The following is a 22488-nucleotide window of genomic DNA, read 5'->3' as shown; positions in this document are numbered from 1 at the left end:
TCTTGCTTCATGGTGATGTGAGCTGCTTCCCTCTGCCACATTCTTCCACCATGATGTTCTGTCTCACCTCAAGCCCCAGGAATAGAGGCTGGCCTTCCGTGGACTAAGACCTCTGAAACTCTGAGCCCTCAAGTAAACTTTTCTTCCACTACCGTTGTGCTGGTCAGGTCATTTAGTCACAGCAACAAAAAAGCTGACTAAAGCATGCCCCTTGGGAATTTCTGCTTCTTACACCACCCCAAGCAATCACTGATCTGTGTTCTGTCACTGTAGTTTAAAGAAATCCCAGAAAATGCAAACTAAAGTATTCTGACCACTCCAAATTCAGCACCACTCTACACTTCTTTTAAGACTGTTAAAAGTTCACAAATTCCTCCCTTTGGTTTAGATCAATTCCTAAAGCAGAGATTACAGTCAAGCAACCAGAAAATTGATTGAACTCACAAGGAAGATTCTGAATGGCAGATAAAGTGATTAGTTGCCAACATTTTTTTGTTGTTGTTTTCTGCGCTGGAGATTGAACCCAGGGACTCTCATGCTAGGCAAGTGCTCCCACCAATAATCTACACCATGCCCAAATAAGTCTTGGAAAAGTACTACCTGGCAGTACTGGCCTGAGTTCCTGCTCAGCAAAACCTGCAAGAGCTGTTTTGTTTTACTATAATCAAGTCCACTGCCAACTGGTTCCCTAAGTCTAGCAGGTGCTAACGTTGTGCATATATATTGCTTAATAGGAGAAAATGACTTTTGTTTGGGAGGGGGATGCCACTGAAATGCATCCCCAGCTGTCCTGATTTTTCTTTTGTTTAGGGGGAGGGGCGGTAAGGGCAGATTGAACTCAGGGGCACTTAACCACTGAGCCACTCCCCAGCCCTATTTTGTATTTTATTTAGAAACAGGGTTTCACTGAGTTGCTTAGCACCTTGCTTTTTTGTTTGTTTTGTTTTAAATTTTTAATTATAGGTGGACACAATATCTTTATTTTTATGTGGTAGCTGGGTATCAAACCCAGTGCCTCATGCATGCTAGGCAAGCACTCTAAAACTCTGAGCCACAACCCCAGCCCCCAGTGCCTCGCTTTTTGATGAAGCTGGCTTTGAACTCACCATCCTCCTGTCTCAGCCTCTGGAGCTGCTGGGATTTCAGGACTGCCCCACCACACCCAGCCTTTGATCTTTCATTTTGAGACAGGGTCTGAAAGTTATTGTGGCTGGCCTCAAACTTGGATCCTCCTGCCTCAGCCTCCCCAAGGAGCTGGGATTACAGGCCTGCACCACCACACTCAGCTTTTACTAGATTATCTGGTCTGTAACACCTACTTCCTATGGAAACTCATCAGGGCCTGATTTATATGTTGCCCCTTCAGGACATTTCCAGACTTGTAGAGTGTTTGTCTAGTATGCATAAGGCCCTGGGTTTGATCCCCAGCATTGCCTTGCCATGGGGAGGAATTTCCCATACTTTTTTCTGGAAGTAATCAGGGACTTGGTTTTAACAGACCTGGATTCCAAATCTTTCTGAGCCTAGGTTCCATCATTACACTGTTATACCATGTTGCTTCTCATCTCCTGGTAAAAGTGAATCTTAGTCAGGTGCAGCGTTGCATACCTGTGATCCCAGCCACTGTAATGCCAGTCAATTGGGAGGCTGAGGAGTATCTCAAGTTCCAGGAGAGCCTGGGCAACATAGGGAGAGACAACCTGCCCCCTGCCTTACAAAGGGGGGGGGGGGGAAGCATCTTGGAGCTGCCAAAAACTTGAAGATTCTATAGAACATTGGACCTAAAACAACTCTGCACCATATTCAGGTAGAGGAAGGAGAAGCTGTACTCCATTTGTGTACAATGTGTCAAAATGCATTCTACTGTCAAGTATAACTAATGAGAACATATTAAAAATATGTTTTTAAAAAAGTTCTAAAACAATGACTATTTGGCACAATTTACAACATACTCTACCCGAAGCCTGGTGAGAACCTCTGGGACTAAAGCATTTAGCCACAGTTCTTGCAAAGTTCACTGACTTGTAAGTAAACAGTAATTTCAACACCACTACCGATGCTGTAATAGAACTCTATACAGAGGTAGGGAGCTAGGAGAGATTACACAGCACTGGGAAGGCTCTGAAGTGACCTTTGAGCTGGGCCTCATAAAGATTCTCTTTTTCCACAAGGGCATTTTGGAAGAACACCTGCAAAAACCTGAAACACCCTGGAAACAGTGAAAGTTGCAGCAAAAACGACAGGGGATGGAGAGAACTGACTGGAAACAGAAACCAAACAGCACTTAAGTTCAAATTGCAGGTGTAAGATTTTTGGGCTTCATTACGTTATCTATAGACAGTGAGAATAAAGAATGGATCTTTCTTTGGAAAGAATGTTTGGCCTTTTTCAGCGTTAGTTCATGTGCAACCTGAACTTTGTAGAGTGAGCCAAAGAAAAGCCTCATGAATCTACCTGAGGCCAAAATGCCCATGCAAGGACCCCTTCCTAATTGATTCGCTGCCAAGCTGGTGATGGAGACAGGAAAAAAATAATGTACTTTTACAAGTTACCTGAACTTCACTTTAGGGAAAGACGGCCATGGTGGTTATTTCTTCTCTGAGTAAAAGGCAGGGTAGCGAGTAGCTAAGATGGGTGTCAGACTTCCTGGTTTGAATCCCTGCTTTGGCCAGTCAATATTTATGTGACCTTGGAAAAGTTTTCTAGCTTTTATCTTACTGTCCCCCACCCCCACATTACAGGACAAATATTATTTATCTCAAATAATTGGGGATGGAGCTACTGGTAAAAGTGAATCTTAGCCAGGTGCAGCCTGTGATTCCAGCCACTGTAATGCCAGCCAAATAGGAGGCTGAGATACTGGGAAAGCACACTATCGGCGCCCAAAGAACTGCTATTATAAAGCCTCCGGTGGGGTAAGGAAAAGAAAAAGAATGCCCACAGCAAACTAGTGATTAACCCTGGACTGCAGATCTGATTCCCCGCGCGGAACTCTCCCTCAAGCTCACAGATTTCCTGGGTAGTCAAGGATGTGTGTGGCCAAGGAAGAAGGGCTGATGGAGGCATGCAGAAAACAAAAGGCAGGCGCAAGTGTTTGGGGGCCGAATCACAGTATCTGAGCGATAGAAATGAGGCTGAGTGGGCACCCGTTGAGAATGACTGGCGCCTTTCGGACTTCCAAGGTATTCTGCCTCCCAGGACGAAAAGCCCTTTCTATTGCATCTTGGGAGCTGTGGCTAACCCCGACGCATGGAGGGACGGGTAGTCTTTCCCTCCCCTGCTTCCGCTACGCTCCCGCCTCAAAGGCCGCCTTCGTCCATCTTTCCCAGCAAGCTCCGCGCCAGCGCCAGCCGCTGATTGGCTGCAGTAAGAGCAGGCAGCCTGCCGGCAGCGGTTACCCGGGGTTTCCGGTACTAGGCCAGAGCGGGGAACGCCGTCCGACGTCCGCGGTGAGGTGAGTACAGCTGCGGTCGGTAGGACGAGAGTGTCAGAGGGCCTGTGGGCCCGGACACATCGGCTACTGGGGGAATCGCGTCAATTCCGTGCGTGGGCTGTAGCGAGGCGGTCGTCTTGCGCATGCGCGGGCGTTCGGCGCGGCTGAAGGGCGCGCGGGGCGTGGGTGGCTACGCGCGCGCGCCCGCGAGGCCCACGTGGGGCCTGGGGGGCGGGGGAGGGGTCTGGACTCGAGCGTCCCGCCACGTCAGTCTGCGGCCGGGAACCAATCCCGCGCTCAGCTTGCGGTGAGGGGGCCGTGTTCGTGCCGGGAAGTGGCTCTGGGAGAAAAAAGGCCTCTTTCCTCACCCCCTTCAGGAGCAGCGCCCCGACAGCCTGCCAGGGCCCCCTGACTGGCCAGAAACCGAGTACCATTGACTCCCTCTGGCGAAGTCCGGCCAGGTTGTTTGTTGGAAGAAGCTTTGTGCGCCTGGTGTTGGAATTTCTGGTCCAAGCTGTGAAGAATTTGGAAGTCTGGAAAATAGCAAGTGTGTGTGTTTCTAAAGGATCTGCCTCTAACCTAGCATTATAAATCACAATGAAGAACCAAGACAAAAAGAATGGGGCTGCCAAACAGTCCAACCCAAAAAGCAGCTCTGGGCAACCGGAAACGGGACCAGAGGGACCCCAGGGGCGGCCCAGCCAGTCGGCACCTGCGACAGAAGCTGAAGGTTCCACCGGCCAGGCGCCTGGGAAAACGGAGGGTGTGTGCCAGCTCTGCTTTTCCGTGGGCAGGGGGAGGGGTTTATGGTACCAGCCTTGCTCCAGGAGTTAGAGGTTGAGGCCACTGTTTACCCAGAAAGGAGGAAATACCGAGTGGGAGGAGATAGTGCCCCTTCTGTGCGAGCCCCACGTCTCCTGGGGACATGGTAGAGCCTCCCCTCTTAAGACCTGGAACAGAACTCTTGGGAGTAGGTTCTGGCAGGATTTAATCAGGTGGCGTCCAAATGAGACACCCGTCAGCAAAGCAGTGTCCCCACTAGATATACCTCAGTCACCAGTGGGTAGTTGTCCTTCATATTGGAGGCATTTCTAGAACTATTTGAATAACAAGACCTAGCTTTTGAAGGGAAGGAGATGGATTAGAAGTTAAGCTCCTGCTCTATGCCAGCCCTGCCCTACGTGCTGGATACTTAATGTTTGATTTCTCCTGTGCTCATGACATATTTGGGTGGTAGTAAGAAATACGTAAATCATTTTATAAGTTAATAAACTGAGGTTTAAAGAAGTTAGACAACATTTAACCCAAACTAGTGAGTTTGGGTCTGAAAAAAATGCCAACCCATAGTATAACCATCTTACTTCTCTACCTCTTGTTTTTTCTTGCTGAAGGGGCTCAAGCCAAAGCAGTTCAGTCTGGGGCTCTCCGTGATGTCTCAGAGGAGTTGAGCCGCCAGTTGGAGGATATTCTGAGTACATACTGTGTGGACAACAATCAGGGGGGCCCAGGGGAGGATGGAGCACAGGGTGAGCCAGCTGAACCTGAAGATGCAGAGAAGTCCAGGACATATGCAGCAAGGAATGGGGAGCCTGAGCCAGGAACCCCTGTAGTCAATGGCGAGAAGGAAACCTCCAAGGGAGAGCCATGCACAGAAGAAATCCGTGCAAATGATGAGGTTGGAGACCGGGACCACCGAAGGCCACAGGAGAAGAAGAAAGCCAAGGGTCTGGGTGAGAAAGGGCAGCTTTTTGGAATGCTAGTGAGGGGAGGGAGTTTGGTTCTGGCATTCCATGGACTAGCCTGCCCTGCTAGAATTCAGAGGAAAGTTTACTTCTCAGAGCAGCTGGTTTCCATAGTTTAATCAAGGCAGGGGATGCTGGATATTCTCTATTCAAAGCCTCCTGGTCTTAGGAGCAAGTGGGGCTGAAATCCATCTGGTTCTCTTGCTGAGAAAATGAAGAGCAGGAGCCTTTGATAGACTTTTGAGGGGGAAGGGGATGGAACTGGGGATTGAACTAAAGGGCACTCAACCACTGAGCAACATCCCCAGCCTTATTTTCTATTTTATTTAGAGACAGGGTCTGACTAAGTTGCTTAGTGCCTCACTTGGAACTCGAGATCCTCCTGCCTCAGCCTCCTTAGCCACTGGGATCATGGGCGTGCGCCACCACACCCGGTCCTAGATAGACTCTTGAGCACCACTTCTAACCTGCTATGTGACCTTGGGCATGTCCTTTATCTCTTTGGATTTTAATATCCACGTCTACATTAAGAGAATTGGACTAAACAAGGGTTGAAAACCAAAACCCAGTTGTCTGGATAAGCCAAATTAGACAGGAGGCCTTATGAGGACCAAGAGTGGGCCTGATTCAACCTGATTCAGCCACAATTGCATGCACTAAACTGAATAGCTTAACGAAAGGCAACTAAAGTAGTAGAAACCAAATAAAACCCATCTGTGGGTTGAATTGGGCCTCTGTCACTGGTTAGCAGTTTTCATGATGATTTCTTCAGGCCTTCCAAGGCTAACACTTCAGGAGCCTGGTCTGTGCTGTGTACAGAGGAGGCCTTCAGGGGAGGCAGATGGAAGGCTCCATAATTCAGGCACAAGACAGTAAGGAAAAAGCAGTGACAGTTCAATAGCTGTGCGTATGTGTTTAAAAATCTAGGTTAGGTCCCTGTACTAGTCCCTGTTTCCCTAACTTTTTTTTTTTTTTTTAAACACTTAGGACCACATATATGGAAAGGATATTCATTTTAAAATTCACCATTTGGCTACATTTGTTGGCAGAGTTAATTTCTCAAGGAGGCCAGGACTCTTATTCCTACCTCTGTCAGAAAGGCCTTCCTTGCACTGAAACAGTAGCATTAGGTCACCTTTTGTCATTTGGTAGAGAACGCAGTTTTTTCCTCCTCCTAGTGCTACTCAACCAAGGAAATTCCACAAAAATTCAGTCCTTTATTTAATAAGCATTCATTAATGAACACATGCTTTGTGGTGGCACTATGGACACTACTGGTGCTGCAATGATGTGCAGGATTCAGTTGGTTCTAACCTTGTTGAAGCACCTAGTCTAGTAGGGAATGTGGCCAGTTCAACAGGCAAAACAGAAAGTGTGATAGGGGAGGGTTACCTCAGTGCTCATGAGTGTGAGCCTGAGAGTGGGTGAGGGGAGGTGAGCCCTGAGAAGGGGCTATCTACCTTTGCTCCTTTTGCTTTATAGGGAAGGAGATCACATTGCTGATGCAGACACTGAACACACTAAGCACCCCAGAGGAGAAGCTGGCAGCACTGTGCAAGAAGTATGCTGAACTGGTCAGTTTGCCCCTTCCACTGGCATCCCCCTGCCTTTGTAAAGTCAACAGACCACCTGGCATAGGGCTATGTGGGGCAAGTGACTAGCTTAATACCTGTTCAACCTTTCTCTGAACCTTTCCCTCATCTATTAAATGGGAGTCAATTCCCATCCTCCCACTTTAGTGCTAACAATGAGGTAAAACTTACATTGTACTGAGAATTGAACTTAAGGGTACTCAACCACTGAGCCAACCCCAGCCTTATTGTATTTTATTTAGAGGCAGGTTCTCACTGAATTGCTTAGCACCTCACTTTTGCTGAGGCTGGCTTTGAACTCCTGATGCTCCTGCCTCAGCCTCCCGATCCACTGGGATTACAGGAGTGTACTACCATGCCTGGCAAATTTTGCATTTCTTGAAAGAAATTTTTTTTGGGGGGCGGGGGGTTATTAAGGATTGAACCCAGGGTGCTTAACCACTGAGCCACATCCCCAGCCCTTTTTTATATTTTATTTAGAGACAGGGTCTTGCTGAGTTGCTAAGTTGCTGAGACTGGCCTTTGAACTTGAGATCCTCCTGCCTCAGCTTCCCAAGCTGCTGGGATTATAGGCGTGCACCACCATGCCTGGCTTAAAAGAAATTTCTGAAAGAGCAATTCCCAGGTGGTAGAGCCCTACCTAGCTCCTAGTTTGTCAAATTCTATGTGATCTTGCCATAGTGTGCTTTTGGATACATCTTCCTAAAATAAGGAGATGCACAGGGCCATTATCACATTAACAAAATTAATGCTAGTCATTTGCTATTTATTTCCCTTTTTCCTCCAGAGCAGTTTTTCATCTCACTGCCTCTTGTTTTTTTTTTTTTTTTTTCTTTATGAAATCAATGTATTGCAGAACCAGTTTAATTGTCCTGTATGAGGCATTATTTCTACCTTTATTGTCTTTGTAGTAGCATTTAACTTGTCCCTTTACCTTCGTAGTTCCACTAAGTAAGATGGAAGTTAGCTCTAAAAATTTGATTCAATTGAGGTTCAACATTTGCAAAAATAATTATTCTTAGGTAGTATACTCTGTTTCTTGTAGCATCACAAGAAATACCAAGTGTGGTCTTCCCTCATTTGGTATTGAAAGTGTTGACTATATTCAAGGGGGTCAGCCAAATCCCTCTGGACAGGTTTCCCATCAGAATTTGAATTAACAGGTTCATCTGTTAATGGTCATTACCTATTTATTTTATTTAATTATTATTATTATTTTAGAATTTTAGAATTCTAAAATTCTATTTTAGAAAAAATTCTATTTTAGAATTCTTTAATTCCATCCACATTTCTTGTAAAGAAAAATTTTTTAACCTTGATTTTACTTATTTATTTCTAAGTGGTGCTAAGGATTAAACCCAGGGTCTCGTACTTGGTAGGCGAGCGCCTTACCACTGAGCCACAACCCCAGTCCCTCCATCCACATATAACTGGTTATTCTGTTCTGGAAGAAATTTGTCTGGAAAATGGGGGCAATCATAACCTGACTAATGGGATTATTTTAATAACTAAAATAAAGATATAAAGGAAATCACCTTGGGCTGGGTATGTAGCGCAGTAGTAGAGCACTTGGCCTGGCCTACTTGATGCCCAGCATCACAGAGTAAAAAGAAGAAAATAACCTCCGTTTTGGATAATCTGGCCAGGGAAAGAGGTTAAGGACTGTCAGGCCCAGGAATCACAGTTGTCTGTTGATACTGAAATAACCAAAAATGAGAATAGGAATTGTGTAGAGAACAGGAGTGAACCAGAACTGAAGTCTGGGAGGAATTAGAGGCAGCAATAGGGTCTGTGAATGTGTCTGAGGTGGGGTAGCTGGTAATTTCATCATACTGGGAGAGTGTCCAGCAAGTTGGGGCCATGCAGTGGTCTGACGTATCTTGAGAATTCTGTATCTAAAGTCAGAGCTAGGATAGAAGCTGATCTGCTGGTTGTGTGACCTTATTGGTCCTAGTGAGTGTGCATTCCTATATTCCTAAGATGGACCCTTGAGTTAATGTGAGGAATTCACAGGAGGAACATGTAAATCACCAACATTGTGGGCCTATAAGATAAGAGTTCTCCTGGCCTGAGCTCCTTCATCTGGTGTCTGGGGATAGGCCAGTGCTCAGCTCAGGAGTTCTTGGAGCTACATAATAATCCCCATAAGGAGACACCTCCCCCCTGCCCCAGGTGTTCAGTGTCCTCCCTATCCCCAGCTGGAAGAACATCGGAATTCACAGAAGCAGATGAAGCTCCTGCAGAAGAAACAGAGCCAACTGGTACAAGAGAAGGACCACCTGCGCGGGGAGCATAGCAAGGCTGTCCTGGCCCGCAGCAAGCTTGAGAGTCTGTGCCGTGAGCTGCAGCGGCACAATCGCTCCCTCAAGGTAGGCCAGGGGCCTCTCTCTGATCACTGGTCTTTGATTGGCTTTCCCCTCAAAAAGTAGTGTAGGTTCACATTGTACAAACACGTCACATCCAGTAATGCCCCACCTTCAAGAGAACTGCAACCATTGACATGTACTTGTCTTGAATAAGGTAAAGGTTAAGACAACTCCAAATGCAGTGGCCTTAGTATTTCTCAATTAGATGGCAGTCCCATCCTGTGTTAGTCACCTTTCCCTTTTTATAACAAATACCTGAGATAATCAACTTAGGCCTGAGGGGAAGGCAGGGCAGAACAAAACTGCTCACCTCAGTGCTGGGAAGAGGCCTCTGGTCCCACCAACCCCTTTTGGGACATACTTCCAATGACCTAAAGATAATTCAGTAGGCCCCACCTCTTTTTTTTTTTTTTTTGATAGAACTGGGAATGGAACATAAGAATGGTCTTATGCATACTGGGCAAGCACTCTTCCACTGAGCTATACCCCCAGCCCTTTTTATTTTATTTATTTATTTTTTTTAATTTTGAGAGAGAGTCTCACTAAGTTGCCCACACTGGCCTCAAATTTGGGATCCTCCTGCTTCAACCCCTTGAGTAGCTAGGATTATAGCCATGTGTCACAGCATCTGGCTAGGTCCCCATCTCTTTCTACTAGTGCCACACTGGGGACCAAGCCTTTACTACATAAATCTTTACAGGGGACAAAAATCTAAACTATAGCAACTACTAAGCAGATATCCAGTGCTTATCTCAGAGATTATTAGGATCCTGGAGTCACTGTGGTTAAAGCCTTGTTACTACCATGTCAGCAAGATAGGGGGTTGGTTGGTTGTTTTTGTACTGGGAATTGAACTCAGGGACACTCTACCACTGAGCCACATCGCCAGCCCTAATTTATATTTTATTTAGAGACAGGGTCTCACTGAGTTGCTTAATACCTTGCCATTGCTGAGGCTGGCTTTGAACTCATGATCCTCCTGCCTCAACCTCCTGAGCTGCTGGGATTATAGGCATGTGGCATCACACCCGGCAGCAAAATAGGTTTTGTGCATATATCCTCCCAAGTTTTTATATTTCTTATAGAATTTGAATGTGAATATACAGTGTTTTGCAACTTGTTTTTCTTTGTCCATTCTAGGATTGAATCCAGGGGATTAAGCATGTTAAGTAAGCACTCTGCCACTAAAATATATTCCCAGCACTTTATATTGAATTTTATTTTGGGACAGCCTGCCAAGTTGCTCAGGCTAGCCTTAAATTCATGTAATTCAGAATTCAGAATCCTCCTTAAATTCAGAATCCTCCTGCTTCGTCCTCCTGAGTTGCCAGGATTATAGGCATGGGCCACTGAATTTACAGTGTTGCACACCTGTTATTCCAGCTACTCGAGAACCTGAGGCAAGAGGATCACAAGTTTGAGGACAGCCTGTGCAACTTGCAAGACCTTGTCTCAAAAAAAATAAAAAGGGCTTAGGTTGTAGTTCAATAGTAGAGTACACGGGCTTTGGTCTCCAGTACTGCAGCAAAAAGTAAAATAATATAAATTTATTAAAGGTGACAAAAGTAAAGTTTTACCTATAGGAGATAGATAGATAGATAGATAGATAGATAATTTTTATTTTTATTTTTTTTTTAGTGCTGGGGATTAAACTTAGGGGCATGTTACCACTAAGTAACATCTCCAGCCCTATTTTATATTTTGTTTAGAGACAGGGTCTCCCTGAGTTGCTTAGTACATCGCTTTTGCTGAGGCTGGCTTTGAACTTGCAATCCTCCTGCCTCAGCTTCCTGAGCTGCTGGGATCACAGGCATGTGTGCCACTGCTCCCAGCATATACCATTCTTTTTTTTTTGTCACTTTATATAATGTCTTATTTTTTTCCTCTCGGTTCATGCAGCAATATCATTCTTTTTTATAGCATTGTTGGGTGGATATATGTGTGCTTTTCTTTTCTTTTTTTTTTTAAAGAGAGAGGGAGAGAGAGACAGAGAGAGGGAGAATTTTTTTTTTTTTAATATTTATTTTTTAGTTTTCGGCGGACACAACATCTTTGTTTGTATGTGGTGCTGAGGATCGAACCCGGGCCGCACGCATGCCAGGCGAGCGTGCTACCACTTGAGCCACATCCCCAGCCCCATGTGTGCTTTTCTTTTTGGTACTGGGATTCGAACCCAAGGGTGCTTTACTACTAAGGCACATCCCTAGCCCTGTTTTGTTTTTTTTCCTTTTTTGTTTTTTTTTTTTTTTTTTTTGAGACGGGGTCTCACTAAGTTGCTTAGGGCATCATAAAGTTGCTGAGGCTAGAGTTGTTTCCAACTTGTTTTTTAAGGGGCCTTAACCACCAAGCCACATCCTCAGCCCTTTTGTTTTGTATTTTATTTAGAGTCAGGGTATTGCCAAGTTCCTTAGGGCCTGGCTGAGTTGCTGAGGCTGGCCTTGACCTTTCGATTCTCCTGCCTCAGTCTCCTGAGCCCCAGGGATTACAGGCATGCACTATCACATCCGGCTTCCAATTTTTCATGATTACATAGAGAGCTACAATGAAAATTCTTTTTTTTTTTTTTTAATTTTTTAATATTTATTTTTTAGTTTTCGGTGGACACAACATCTTTGTTGGTATGTGGTGCTGAGGATCGAACCCGGGCCGCACGCATGCCAGACGAGCGCGCTACCGCTTGAGCCACATCCCCAGCCCCCGAAAATTCTTATTGTATATATCCATAGCAATTTATGTAGAATTTGTAGGATAAATTGCATAAGTGAAATGGCTGGGTCAAAGACTATGCACATTTTAAATTTTAATAGATTTTTCTAGATTGCCTTTTTGGGAGCAGGGAGGGTACCAGGGATTGAACTCAGGCATTCGGCCACTAAGCCACATCCTTGGTCCTATTTTGTATTTTATTTAAAGACAAGGTCTCCTTGAGTTGCTTAGTGCCTTGCCATTGCTGAGGCTGGCTTTGAAGTTGCAATCCTCCTGCCTCAGCCTCCTGGGCCACTGGGATTACAAGCATGCCCCACTGCCCAGTTTAGATTGCCTTCTAATGAGGTGGCAGTATATCCCAACCAGCAATGTCTGATTGTCTAATTTTATACTACTCTATTACCCCGGGTATTATTAACTTTTAACAACTTGCTTTCTGGGGTTTCAGGGAAGACAGAAGCACATTAAAACAGGAATACTTAATCTGGAGCCAGGTGGAGTAGCACATAGTTGTAATCTCATCTACTTAGGAGGCTGAGTCAGGAGTATCACAGGTTCAAGGCCTTTTTGAGCAACTCAGTCTCAAAAATTTAAGAGAGTTAGAGGGTGCTGGGGATATAGCTCAGTGGTAGAGGTTTTATCTAGCCTTCATGAAGACCTGCTTCAATCCCCAGTACTGCCAACAAAAAGAATATCTAAAATACTTTCTCTGGAGAATTTAGGAGGTCTAAGCTGTTTCAAAATGTAGCTGCATTTTTTCAGGGAATTTCATTGGATATTAATTGATTTACGGAGGGGTACATTAGGAAACATCATTGAATGACATCCTGCAGCCTGGCTCCAGGCTTGGTGGCAGAGAGGGCTCTTGGCACAGATCCCTGTGGGATAGTTGTGGGAGCCTTGTGTTGCTGGCTAGGGAACAGTGGATGATGATGCTGGGCTGGCTTCTCTGCCCAGGAAGAAGGTGTGCAGCGTGCCCGAGAGGAAGAGGAGAAGCGCAAGGAGGTGACTTCACATTTCCAAGTGACACTGAATGACATTCAGCTGCAGATGGAACAGCATAACGAACGTAACTCCAAACTGCGCCAGGAGAATATGGAGTTGGCTGAGAGGCTTAAGAAACTAATTGAGCAGTATGAACTTCGAGAGGAGGTGAGGTTGTCATGGATAACAGTGGTGACCATCAGATTGTGAGGCTCTTGGTGTATGCTGGGTACTAAAGCAGCACACTTCAGTCTTCATTCCAATCTTCCTCCTTCCTTGAAAAGGGGAATGGTATTCCTCATAGATGATAAACTTAGGTTGGAGAAGAGACCAGCCTACAACCACACAGTTCACAGTTCCTGTTTTAAAGAACAAGGCCACGTATCTGTTTGAGTTAAAACTATCCACATTTTAAAATGGAGGTGTGTGGTATACCTCCAGCAAAGCTTGAGGCAGCACCTCCAAATCAGACACTTTAGCATTGAAACTTCTAGATACTTCCCTAGATTATAAATAGGTTTACAGTGGTACATTTGAAGTTTGACTGGCAGATTTTGGTATTTCAGTTTTCAGAACTTTTTATTTCATTTTTATTTTTTGTGTTAGTGGAGATTGAACCCAAGGATCCCACATGCTAGGTAAGAGCTCTACACCTGAGCTACATCCCCAGTTTTTTTTTAAGGCTTTTTGGAATTTGGAATTCCAGGGGAAGTGCTGGACCTGTAGTAGGTATGGAATCCAGGGGATATATCCACTGATTTGCGTGCTGCTTGGCTGCCCCTGCCACTTGGAAGGTCAGGGTGTCCCTACCTTGGCTAACATTGGCTGCTGTAGCAGGCACTTGAGACATTCAGTCCCTTTTGCCAGTCATGTGTTTTCTGGTCATGAGAAGGGAAATGTGCAGCTACCTTACAGGCCTGGCTGGGGACCTTCTCTGAACCAGGTGCCTAGGGGGATATAGGCAGGACCTGCTCTCTTGAGATTGCTTGTCAGTATTGTGATTGTGTTGTACAGGACCTAGAGGGGAATCCTTGACCCACCCCTTAATTCTTTGTTCCTTGGGGGAAAGGCTGCTTGTAGTTTGAGGGGAGTTAGTCTGGTTTAGGCCCTGAGCTCCGAGAGACATGAAGTCTTTCTGGGCCACTAGAGTGAAGTACCACCTCCCAAGAATCTGAGGATCCTCTCTCCTTCCTTCCCCCAAGGCTGAAGGACTTAATGTTGCCTATGGAGGAGGAGATGCAGGTCAATCAGGCCCTGCAGCTTCTCACTGCCCTCCCTAGGTTCGAGTATTCCCACCTGCTCCTTCTGAGCCTCTGAATTTTAGATCACAGGTGACTGGAACTCATCCTTTCCCATACTGGACCTGTCCTCAAGATACCTTCCCTTCTCCATCTGAAAAATAGATTCCCTACATCCCTTTTTTCAGTAAGTCCAGGGGATTTTACCTTCAAAGTAACCTTTGAGTGTATCACCTTCTCCATCCTTCTCTGAACTGAGGTCCCCAGAGCTCCTCCAACAGTTAAGACAGCCATTCCTTGAGATGCATGGTCTAGTCTTTGTCTATAGAAATGGCAGTTCTCTGCCAAATGAGCTAGACTGTTCGTAGAAGTGCTACTTTGCCCTTTCTTCCCACTTACAAGAGAGTCAGGGACTACAAACGTGAAGACTGCTGGCTCCATGAGGTGGTCAGTCTTGGAGCCAGAGGTTTGAGTGTATTAATTGCTTGGCTTCCTGGAATTAATTCCAGTCATTAACCCCTAAGCTTGCCCTAGTCAATCTCAATGGAAGAGAAACCAGGTGAAGTTGGGATGTTGACCATAATCTTGGTACATGGGGCCCACATCTTGTACATGTTGTTGAAGTCCAGTGTGTCAGATCATGATGGAGGTTAGGCAGTATGCCTGGTCTATGGATGGGGCCTCCTTGAGAAAGGGAGCTCCTAATGTGCAGAACCCTCTCACCATCTTACCTGCAGCATATTGACAAAGTCTTCAAACACAAGGACCTGCAGCAGCAGCTGGTGGATGCCAAGCTCCAGCAGGCTCAGGAGATGCTGAAGGAGGCAGAGGAGCGGCACCAGCGGGAGAAGGATTTTGTGAGGCTCAGGTCCCAGGACTGGGGTGGGGGGAGGGTATAAGGTGGTGGGATAGGTTCTGGTGCAGCTTGGAATCGACTTTGTATTGATGGCAAATTGTTGCCTGCTAGTCCAGTCAGTTGCCCATACAACAATCTAAGAGCAGGTAGCCTCAGTGAGGTCAGTGCTTGTAGAAAAGAAGGCTGAACAGCCCCTGGAGCTTCTGACAATGTCTGGGATTCTGTCTTGGAAATAGCTCCTGAAAGAGGCAGTGGAATCCCAGAGGATGTGTGAGCTGATGAAGCAGCAGGAGACCCACCTGAAACAGCAGGTAAGATAGTGGAACCTGACCCTGGGCCCCATCCTGGGGGTAGTGAAATGGGACCTTCATTCTAGAAGTAGCTCTGCCTAGATTGCTATGTGACCTTGACTGAACCTTTGTTCTTGATTGCACCTCTGTGGTGGTGACCAGGTAGCTAAATGAACTCAGGACTTCATTCCTAGCTTGAAAGTTGTGTTGCTTTTGAGAGGAGATGGGGACAGAAGTTTGTCAAAAGTGGGGGGATCTTGATATTTTGAAATCACTCCAAATCTTAGTTTCCAAATTTAGCATTTTGTATTTATCCTTCCAAATACATGTTTGTTTTGTTTGTTTATTTGTTTTACTGGAAAATGATATCTGAATGCAGTTATTGGGTCAAAGGGCCAGAGAGGTCTGAGTATATTGACCAGAGGTACCTTCCAGAGAAGCCCAGTCTTACATGTGGGTTTCTTTCTCACCAGCTTGCCCTGTACACAGAGAAGTTTGAGGAGTTCCAGAACACACTTTCCAAAAGCAGTGAGGTATTCACCACGTTCAAACAGGAAATGGAAAAGGTAATGATAGTCTAGACCAGGTGTGGCTGCTGAATTGAACATGGAATCTGCCGTCAGAAAGCCCCCACTCCATGGGGCCTCCTGGGAAGCTGTTCATAGTTACTGTGATTGATATCTATAGGGAGCTATCACAGCCTTTTCACTCTGGAGGAGGGGTACTCTGACCTTATATGTGTTGTCCTGGGGATGGTGAGGATGGAACCCAAGGCTTGAATGTAATAGGCAAGCTCTCTACTGCTGAGCTACATCACCAGCCCTGATAATGGACCTTTTTATCCTGGGCCTTGTATGTGTTAAGCATGCATTCTACCACTGAATATACCCCCAGCAATAGACATTTAACTTGAGATTTCCTAACTGCGAGGTGGCACAGATGTTATGATCTTTCCCCACTTTGGAGACAGATTCATAGATAGCCCAGCTCTGACCATTTCCTTCCATCTATCATGTAACTCAGATGACTAAGAAGATCAAGAAGCTGGAGAAAGAAACTACCATGTACCGGTCCCGATGGGAGAGTAGCAACAAGGCCCTGCTTGAGATGGCTGAGGAGGTAGGTAGAGGGTGACTGGAGCTCGGGGCAGGGATGCAGTGTATTAGGCTCTTTTATATTCTGCCGGTCGGTGACTGCTAGTGTGAAGTGGAACTGTATTCCTGTGTATGTCTCTCCAAGTTCAAAGGCAGTATTCCTATTCCCAAAGGGAGGTGGTGAGCCCCATGGTAAGTCTGCAGTTGAACCCCAGGGAGCAAGTGGAAAAATAGGTTGAAGAAGCAGAAAAATTAGGGGTGTCAGTGATTCATGTGGTTTGCATACAGAGCAGCCCAGATAATTTTACTTTGTGGCTTATGGTATTAAAGAAAGGAGCTAACTCTGATGAAACACTTACTGTAGACCAGACTTGCTGAATGTTTTGTTTTTTACCTTTTTTTTTTTTTAATATTTATTTTTTAGTTGTAGTTGGACACAATACCTCTATTTTATTAATTTATTTTTATGTGGTGCCGAGGATTGAACCCAGGGCCTCACATGCGCTAGGCGAGTGCTCTACTGCTGAGCCACAACGCCAACCCTAGCTGAATGTTTTAGATATGCCAGTTCACTGAACCCTCTCTTGAGACCTAAGGTTGGTGTTAAGAGTCCTGTTTACAGATGAGATAAGCTCAAAAAATAAGTGTTTTGCCAAGGTCATCTGGTAGAAACTGGAGGAATACATTGTCTAACAAAGCCATGCCCCTTCTCTGTACCATACTACCCCCAGGTGATAGCCAAGCCATAGCATAACCAGGGCTGTTTACTGTAAGGGGCCGGCTTTTGACTAAGTGGTAGTGAGGTGAGAGATTGCTGGTTGGTACTGAAGAACCCATTTCTCTCCATAGAAAACACTTCGGGACAAAGAGCTGGAGGGCCTGCAGGTGAAAATCCAGCGGCTTGAGAAGCTATGCCGGGCACTTCAGACAGAGCGCAATGACCTGAACAAAAGGGTACAGGACCTGAGTGCTGGTGGCCAGAGCCTCCTCACTGACAGTGGCCCTGAGCGGAGGCCAGAGGCAGCCCCTGTCTGCAAAGAGCAGGTTGGCGAGGGGCCTGGGGTTCAAGCACCCAACTCCCCAAGGGCCACAGAAGTTCCTGGCTGCTCAGGAACACCATCCACAGAAGGATCAGTCCATACAGGGCCCCAGGAGCCCACCTCTGCCACCGCTTAGAGAGCCTGGTGCTTGGGGTGTGCTGGGAAGGGAGCAGCAGCTCAGCCAGGCCTGGTCCATACAAGGCTCCCATGCTAAGCAGCCCAGTGCTGAGGTCAGGGTGTTCTGACCTGGCTGGCATCTGATACTTGGCAATTTTGGATTTTGTGGGTCAGTTTTACATATATATGACATAAGTGCAAGACCTCATGCATTTATGTCTGTACGTGTACATTGGGCTTGCATTGAGGGTGGGGTGTACGGATGAAGTCAGTGGCTTTCCAGAGCCCTGGAAATCCACAAAATGGCTGCAGACAGGTGTTTACCGCCACTACCCAGTACATAGTACTGTGTAGCAAGTTTGTATGATGAAAGTTCTTGTTGTACACCTGCCAGGTTCATTGTGAGCTAGTGAATCTCATAGAGGCAGTGTCATCTGTAGCTGCCATCACAGTAAGCTGGCAAGACAAGTGACATGAGTGTTTCCCTGCCTAATTTGAGGCTCATACCCCTCCCAGCCCTTCAGAGCTCATGACAGGTGACAACACCCAGGCCAGTCTGCATTCTTTGTGAGCAAGGCTTGGGCGGCCTGGGTTCTCGTAGCTCCCCTGGAGGCTCCATTGCTTTTTGTAGCCCGGGAATGGTGCCCATGCTCAAGAGTCTTGGCAGGGCACTTGGAGTTGGTGGTTGAGCTGCTTTCCTGCCTAGGACGAGGCACCTGGAGAATGTTTCTCTGTGGGATGATGTGCTGTTTGGGAGCCCCTTGGGCACTGCTTCCCCTGCCCTCTGATAGTGCCAGGACCAGGCCAATGTTGCTTCTCAGTAGCCTTATCATTCACAGGTGCCTCTCTAGCCTGCACAGATGATTGACAAGAGATCACCCAAAGGATTCTTTCTGAAGGTTTTTTGTTTTGCATGTTGATACTTCATACTGAGGATCTTCTGAGGAAGGAAGAGGGAGGGTGCTGTAGCAGTGGTACTGGGTGCCTGGCCTCCATCGTCCCACCCTTCACCATCCCACCTGGCTCCCTTGCCATGTTGGTGCTGAGGTTTCCTGTTTGGTAAGATCAGATTATTTAAGAGAAATGAAAGAGCTTCTTATGGCTTTGCCACAAGCTTGCCTATGGGTTTCAATCTTGGGAGGCTGCCACTGGTTCCTACCACCATTGTCTCCATGCAGCAGCAGCTGGGCCCAAGGGCCAGCTGCCCTCTTGGCTTTACGGGTCTGTTTCTGCTTTCCTCACACCCCAACTGTGCAGTCCTTGAAGATTCCCTGACACCTCCTTGCCCAAGAAATGAGTCCTTGGGATTCCACCTCTTCTGTGTGGGAGCCCCCAGTTATTGTCTGATAGGTAAAGAATGAGATTCAACAATAGACTGAGCCCTGGAAATCCATAAAATGGCTGGAGATGGGTGTTTACCACCACTGCCCAGTATATAGTACTGTGTAGCAAGTTTGTATGATGAAAGTTCTTGTTGTACACCTGCCAGGGTATTTGCCACTCTTTGTACAGAGCAGTTTCTTGGGGCAACAGAATGAGTCTTGGAAGCAGGGCTCTGCTGGGTCTCTAGTGAGCTAAGAGCCTCAGACTAAGATAGGATGGGTAGGGTTTTGCTTCTTGATATACTTCTTTGAACTAGTTTATTATTCCACAGGTCCCTTCATCTTCCCCTAGCCCTTAACTTAAATTCCCCCAGATAAATAGGTTCATGAAGAGTGTTATATAGTCCTGAATCATGTTGAGACTTAAGAGATGGCAAATGAATCCCACCCCTCTTTCCCTTGGGTATCACTGATCCACTTCACAGTGTGTTCTGCTAAACCATAGTATATTCTTAATTCACTCAATATACCCCAGCAACAATGTAAGTAAGTCTTTGCCATCCTTGGCTGAGATCTGCTCTCCTGTGGAGAAGTGTTTTCCCAAGATCTTTTCCTTCCCTTCTTTGAAGTCCCTGTGTTTGGTGTGTTCCATGCCTCTGCTGGCCCCAATAAGGCCTCCCTTCCCCGGCCCCTGTGCCAGGCTGAGGTGTGGAACTGCCAACTCCACAGAGGGTGTGCTAGATTACAGAGGTGCCGAGAGGAGTCAGAGCTGCCTTCCCCCTTGGAGAAAGTGGAAAGGCCTACAATGGCCTACATAATTGCCTGCCTCACTTCAGCTACCTCTTAAAGCCCATGGGGGGTTAGGTCTGTTGGATCCCAGTGTGATGGGATGGGAGGCTACAGTGTGTAGGTGGCCCCAGCTGGACTCCTCCAGGTCAGGACCAGGTGGAACCTTGGCTCTCAGCTCCACACATTTCTAGGCACCCAGATCAATCTGTAGATGGGGATTTCTTTTTCTTCCTCTCCATTGACCAAATCTTACCAATCACTACAGCTGCTCTGCTCACTCTGCTTTCCAAAGTCAGCCTGGGTGCCACTCTAACTGGCCAGGAGTCTGGGCCAGATGTGGGGGAGGTGGCCTGTCCATGAGTGAGGGCCAGTGCCTTCCTCACCCAGGTGAGTCCCATGCACATAACCTCAGTTTTAGGACCAAGAGCTGTGTTGGTTTCTTAGATTGTTAGTTTTCCCTCCAGGGGACCACAGTAGGTGAGGCTTAGAGCCTAGCTGTTGGCTGTGCGAACATGTGTAACTCATGTTCAGGACCTTGTCCAGCTGAGAGCTTCATGCACACCAGATTTTGAGAGGTGTCAGCAGCACTTTTTGTTTGTTTGTTGTTTGTTTTCCATGAGATTTTTGGACCATGGGCTGAGCTCAGGCACTTTGTGTACGAATGTTATTTCTGTAAAGACGGTTATTTAAGCCTCCTCCATTCCCACCATGTTGGCCCTGCCAAGGACTGACTGAGAGGCCAGTGGAGCTGCCCTGTGCGGGGAGGCTGAAGCCTGCTGAACTGCTGCTCCAGCCCTCACCTTGCACGGCACAGGGTTGATCACTTGGGACAGCCAGGCATTTGCCCGCTCCTCTCACTCTGCCTAGGGAGGGAGCTGCCTGTGTTCCTATAACTGCTTTCCTTATGGTCCATCCTGGCCACCCAGACTTGTCTGAAGTTGTGCTGACAGCTTTTTGGGGAGGGGGGGAGTTAATCTCCTTTTGGTATTCACAACAGCCAGGGACTTGATATTGATGTATTTTAAACCACATTAAATAAAGAGTCTGTTGCCTTACTTATTCCTCTCTTGCCTTGTGGTCATTTGATGTTTTTGGATACATCTGGTCCCTGCCATCATCACTGATGTCTGGATCTACTGCAAAGTGGCTATGGCTATGCCTAGCATCCTTTACCTTCCAGTGTTTCCTCTTGCCTTTTGGCAGTCACCACAGATTCAGGACACTGACATTTACTTAAGCTGCCTTTGCCCTTGGCAAAGTTAGCATGTGAGATGATTTTTTTTTTTTCCACTCAAAAAATCTCCCTGAGCCAGGCACAGTGGTGCATACCTGTTAATCCCAGCAGCTTTGGGAGCCTGAGGCAGGAGGATCACAAATTGAGACCAGCCTCAGCAACTTAGTGAGACCCAGTAGTCTTTAAAAAAAAAAAAAAAAGGCTGGGGATGTTGCTCAGTGGTTAAACACCCCTGGGTTTAAAAAAAAAAAAAGATTGTCCCTGGCGTCTGGGGGCTCACAGACTAAAGAAGGGAAAAGGTCCTTTTAGGTATGGAAAGGCCAATGGTACTACATGGGAGCAGAGAGGAGGTCCTTGCCCTCTTTGGCAAGGGAGAGGGGTGGATATCTAGAAGGGCCTTCTGACCTGAATGGCAGGCAAATGATTGACAACTTCATGTGGTAATTAGGCAATTAACCTGGAAGTCCAGGTGAACTTATTAGAGGGTAAGGGAAATGAGGCTAGGGGCTCAAGCTTGTGCACCAGGCTAAGGAATTTAGGTCAAATCTAAAGGGCAGGGAAGAACCACTGAATGTTCAAGTGGAAACCAGCACATACATACTTGTAATCCCGATGATTCCAGAGGCTGAGGCAGGAGGATTGCAAATTCAAGGCCAGCCTGGGCAATTTAGCAAGACTCAGCCTGAAAAAATAAAAAGGCTTAGTGATAAAGTACCCCTGAATTTAGTCCCCAGTAATTTGTAGGGTCCATGAGTGAAGCAAAAGTCAAGGCAGCATCCCTAGCAGTGGCCTACCCAAGAGGATGTAAACCACCAGCTTCCTTTTGATTTTTAAGCATTCCTTGACAAGGCCATATTTTCCATTATTGTTTTCCTTGTACTGGGGATTGAACCCTGGTGCACATTACCACTGAATTATGTCCCCAGCCCCCCCCCCCTTTTTTTTAAGTTGTTGATAGACCTTTATTTTGTTTATTTATATGTGGTGATGAGAATCAAACCCAGTGCCTCACACATGCTAGGCAAACGCTACATCCTCAGCCCCCCAGCTCTTTTTTAAATTTTCAGACTGAGTCTAAGTTGTCCAGGCTAGCCTCAGACTTTTGGTCCTTTTGTCTCAGCCTCCTGAGTTATAGATTATAGGCATATGCTACCATGCCCCAGATCATTCAGCTGATTTCTTAACCCCTGTTTATTCACTGGGAATGAAGCTTGAGACATCCTACTGGTGGCCTCATCCAAAACCCTATTACTTCAGGGACCTGGGTTAGTTATGTACAAAAAGTGGTACATGGTACGTGATGTATGCCCAACAAATGGCAGAAGCAACTCAAGGGCCCTTTGCTTTGCACTTATACAAGTAGACCACCCACTGGCTGTGACAGTCCAAGCTAGAGGAACAGAGCCTCTTTCCCTTCTAGCCAAGGTCTTTTTTTTTTTTTTAAGAAAGAGAGAGAGAATTTTAATATTTATTTTTTTTAGTTTTCGGCGGACACAACATCTTTGTTTGTATGTGGTGCTGAGGATCGAACCCGGGCCGCACGCATGCCAGGCAAGCGCGCTACCGCTTGAGCCACATCCCCAGCCCAGCCAAGGTCTTGATAAATGTTCTGTGCTGGCCACATTGGTTCCAAAGATCTCTGGAAGGGATGAGGGAATGCTGCTGCAAAGCATCTCTGCTATAAT

General features: G+C 46.5%; 1 protein-coding gene across 1 annotated transcript; it reads left to right on the top strand.

Annotated features, from left to right (window-relative positions):
* The first annotated feature begins 3316 nt into the window (after positions 1-3316).
* Positions 3317-20628, top strand: Txlna (taxilin alpha). Its single transcript, XM_046469321.2, has 11 exons — positions 3317-3454; positions 3811-4196; positions 4825-5163; positions 6658-6749; positions 8966-9136; positions 12797-12991; positions 14799-14918; positions 15154-15228; positions 15681-15773; positions 16231-16326; positions 17151-20628. The coding sequence occupies exons 2-11, from the start codon at positions 4031-4033 to the stop codon at positions 17475-17477; spliced, it is 1674 nt and encodes a 557-aa protein (XP_046325277.1). The 5' UTR covers positions 3317-3454; positions 3811-4030; the 3' UTR covers positions 17478-20628.
* The last annotated feature ends 1860 nt before the right edge of the window (positions 20629-22488 follow it).

This window comes from Marmota monax, unplaced genomic scaffold (assembly GCF_021218885.2).
Source record: "Marmota monax isolate L192 unplaced genomic scaffold, Marmota_monax_Labrador192_F-V1.1 WCK01_AAM20220418_F8-fsc00008, whole genome shotgun sequence".
Taxonomy (NCBI): domain Eukaryota; kingdom Metazoa; phylum Chordata; class Mammalia; order Rodentia; family Sciuridae; genus Marmota; species Marmota monax.
Note: the sequence above shows the minus strand (reverse complement) of the source record. Positions and strands in the feature narration are given on the sequence as shown.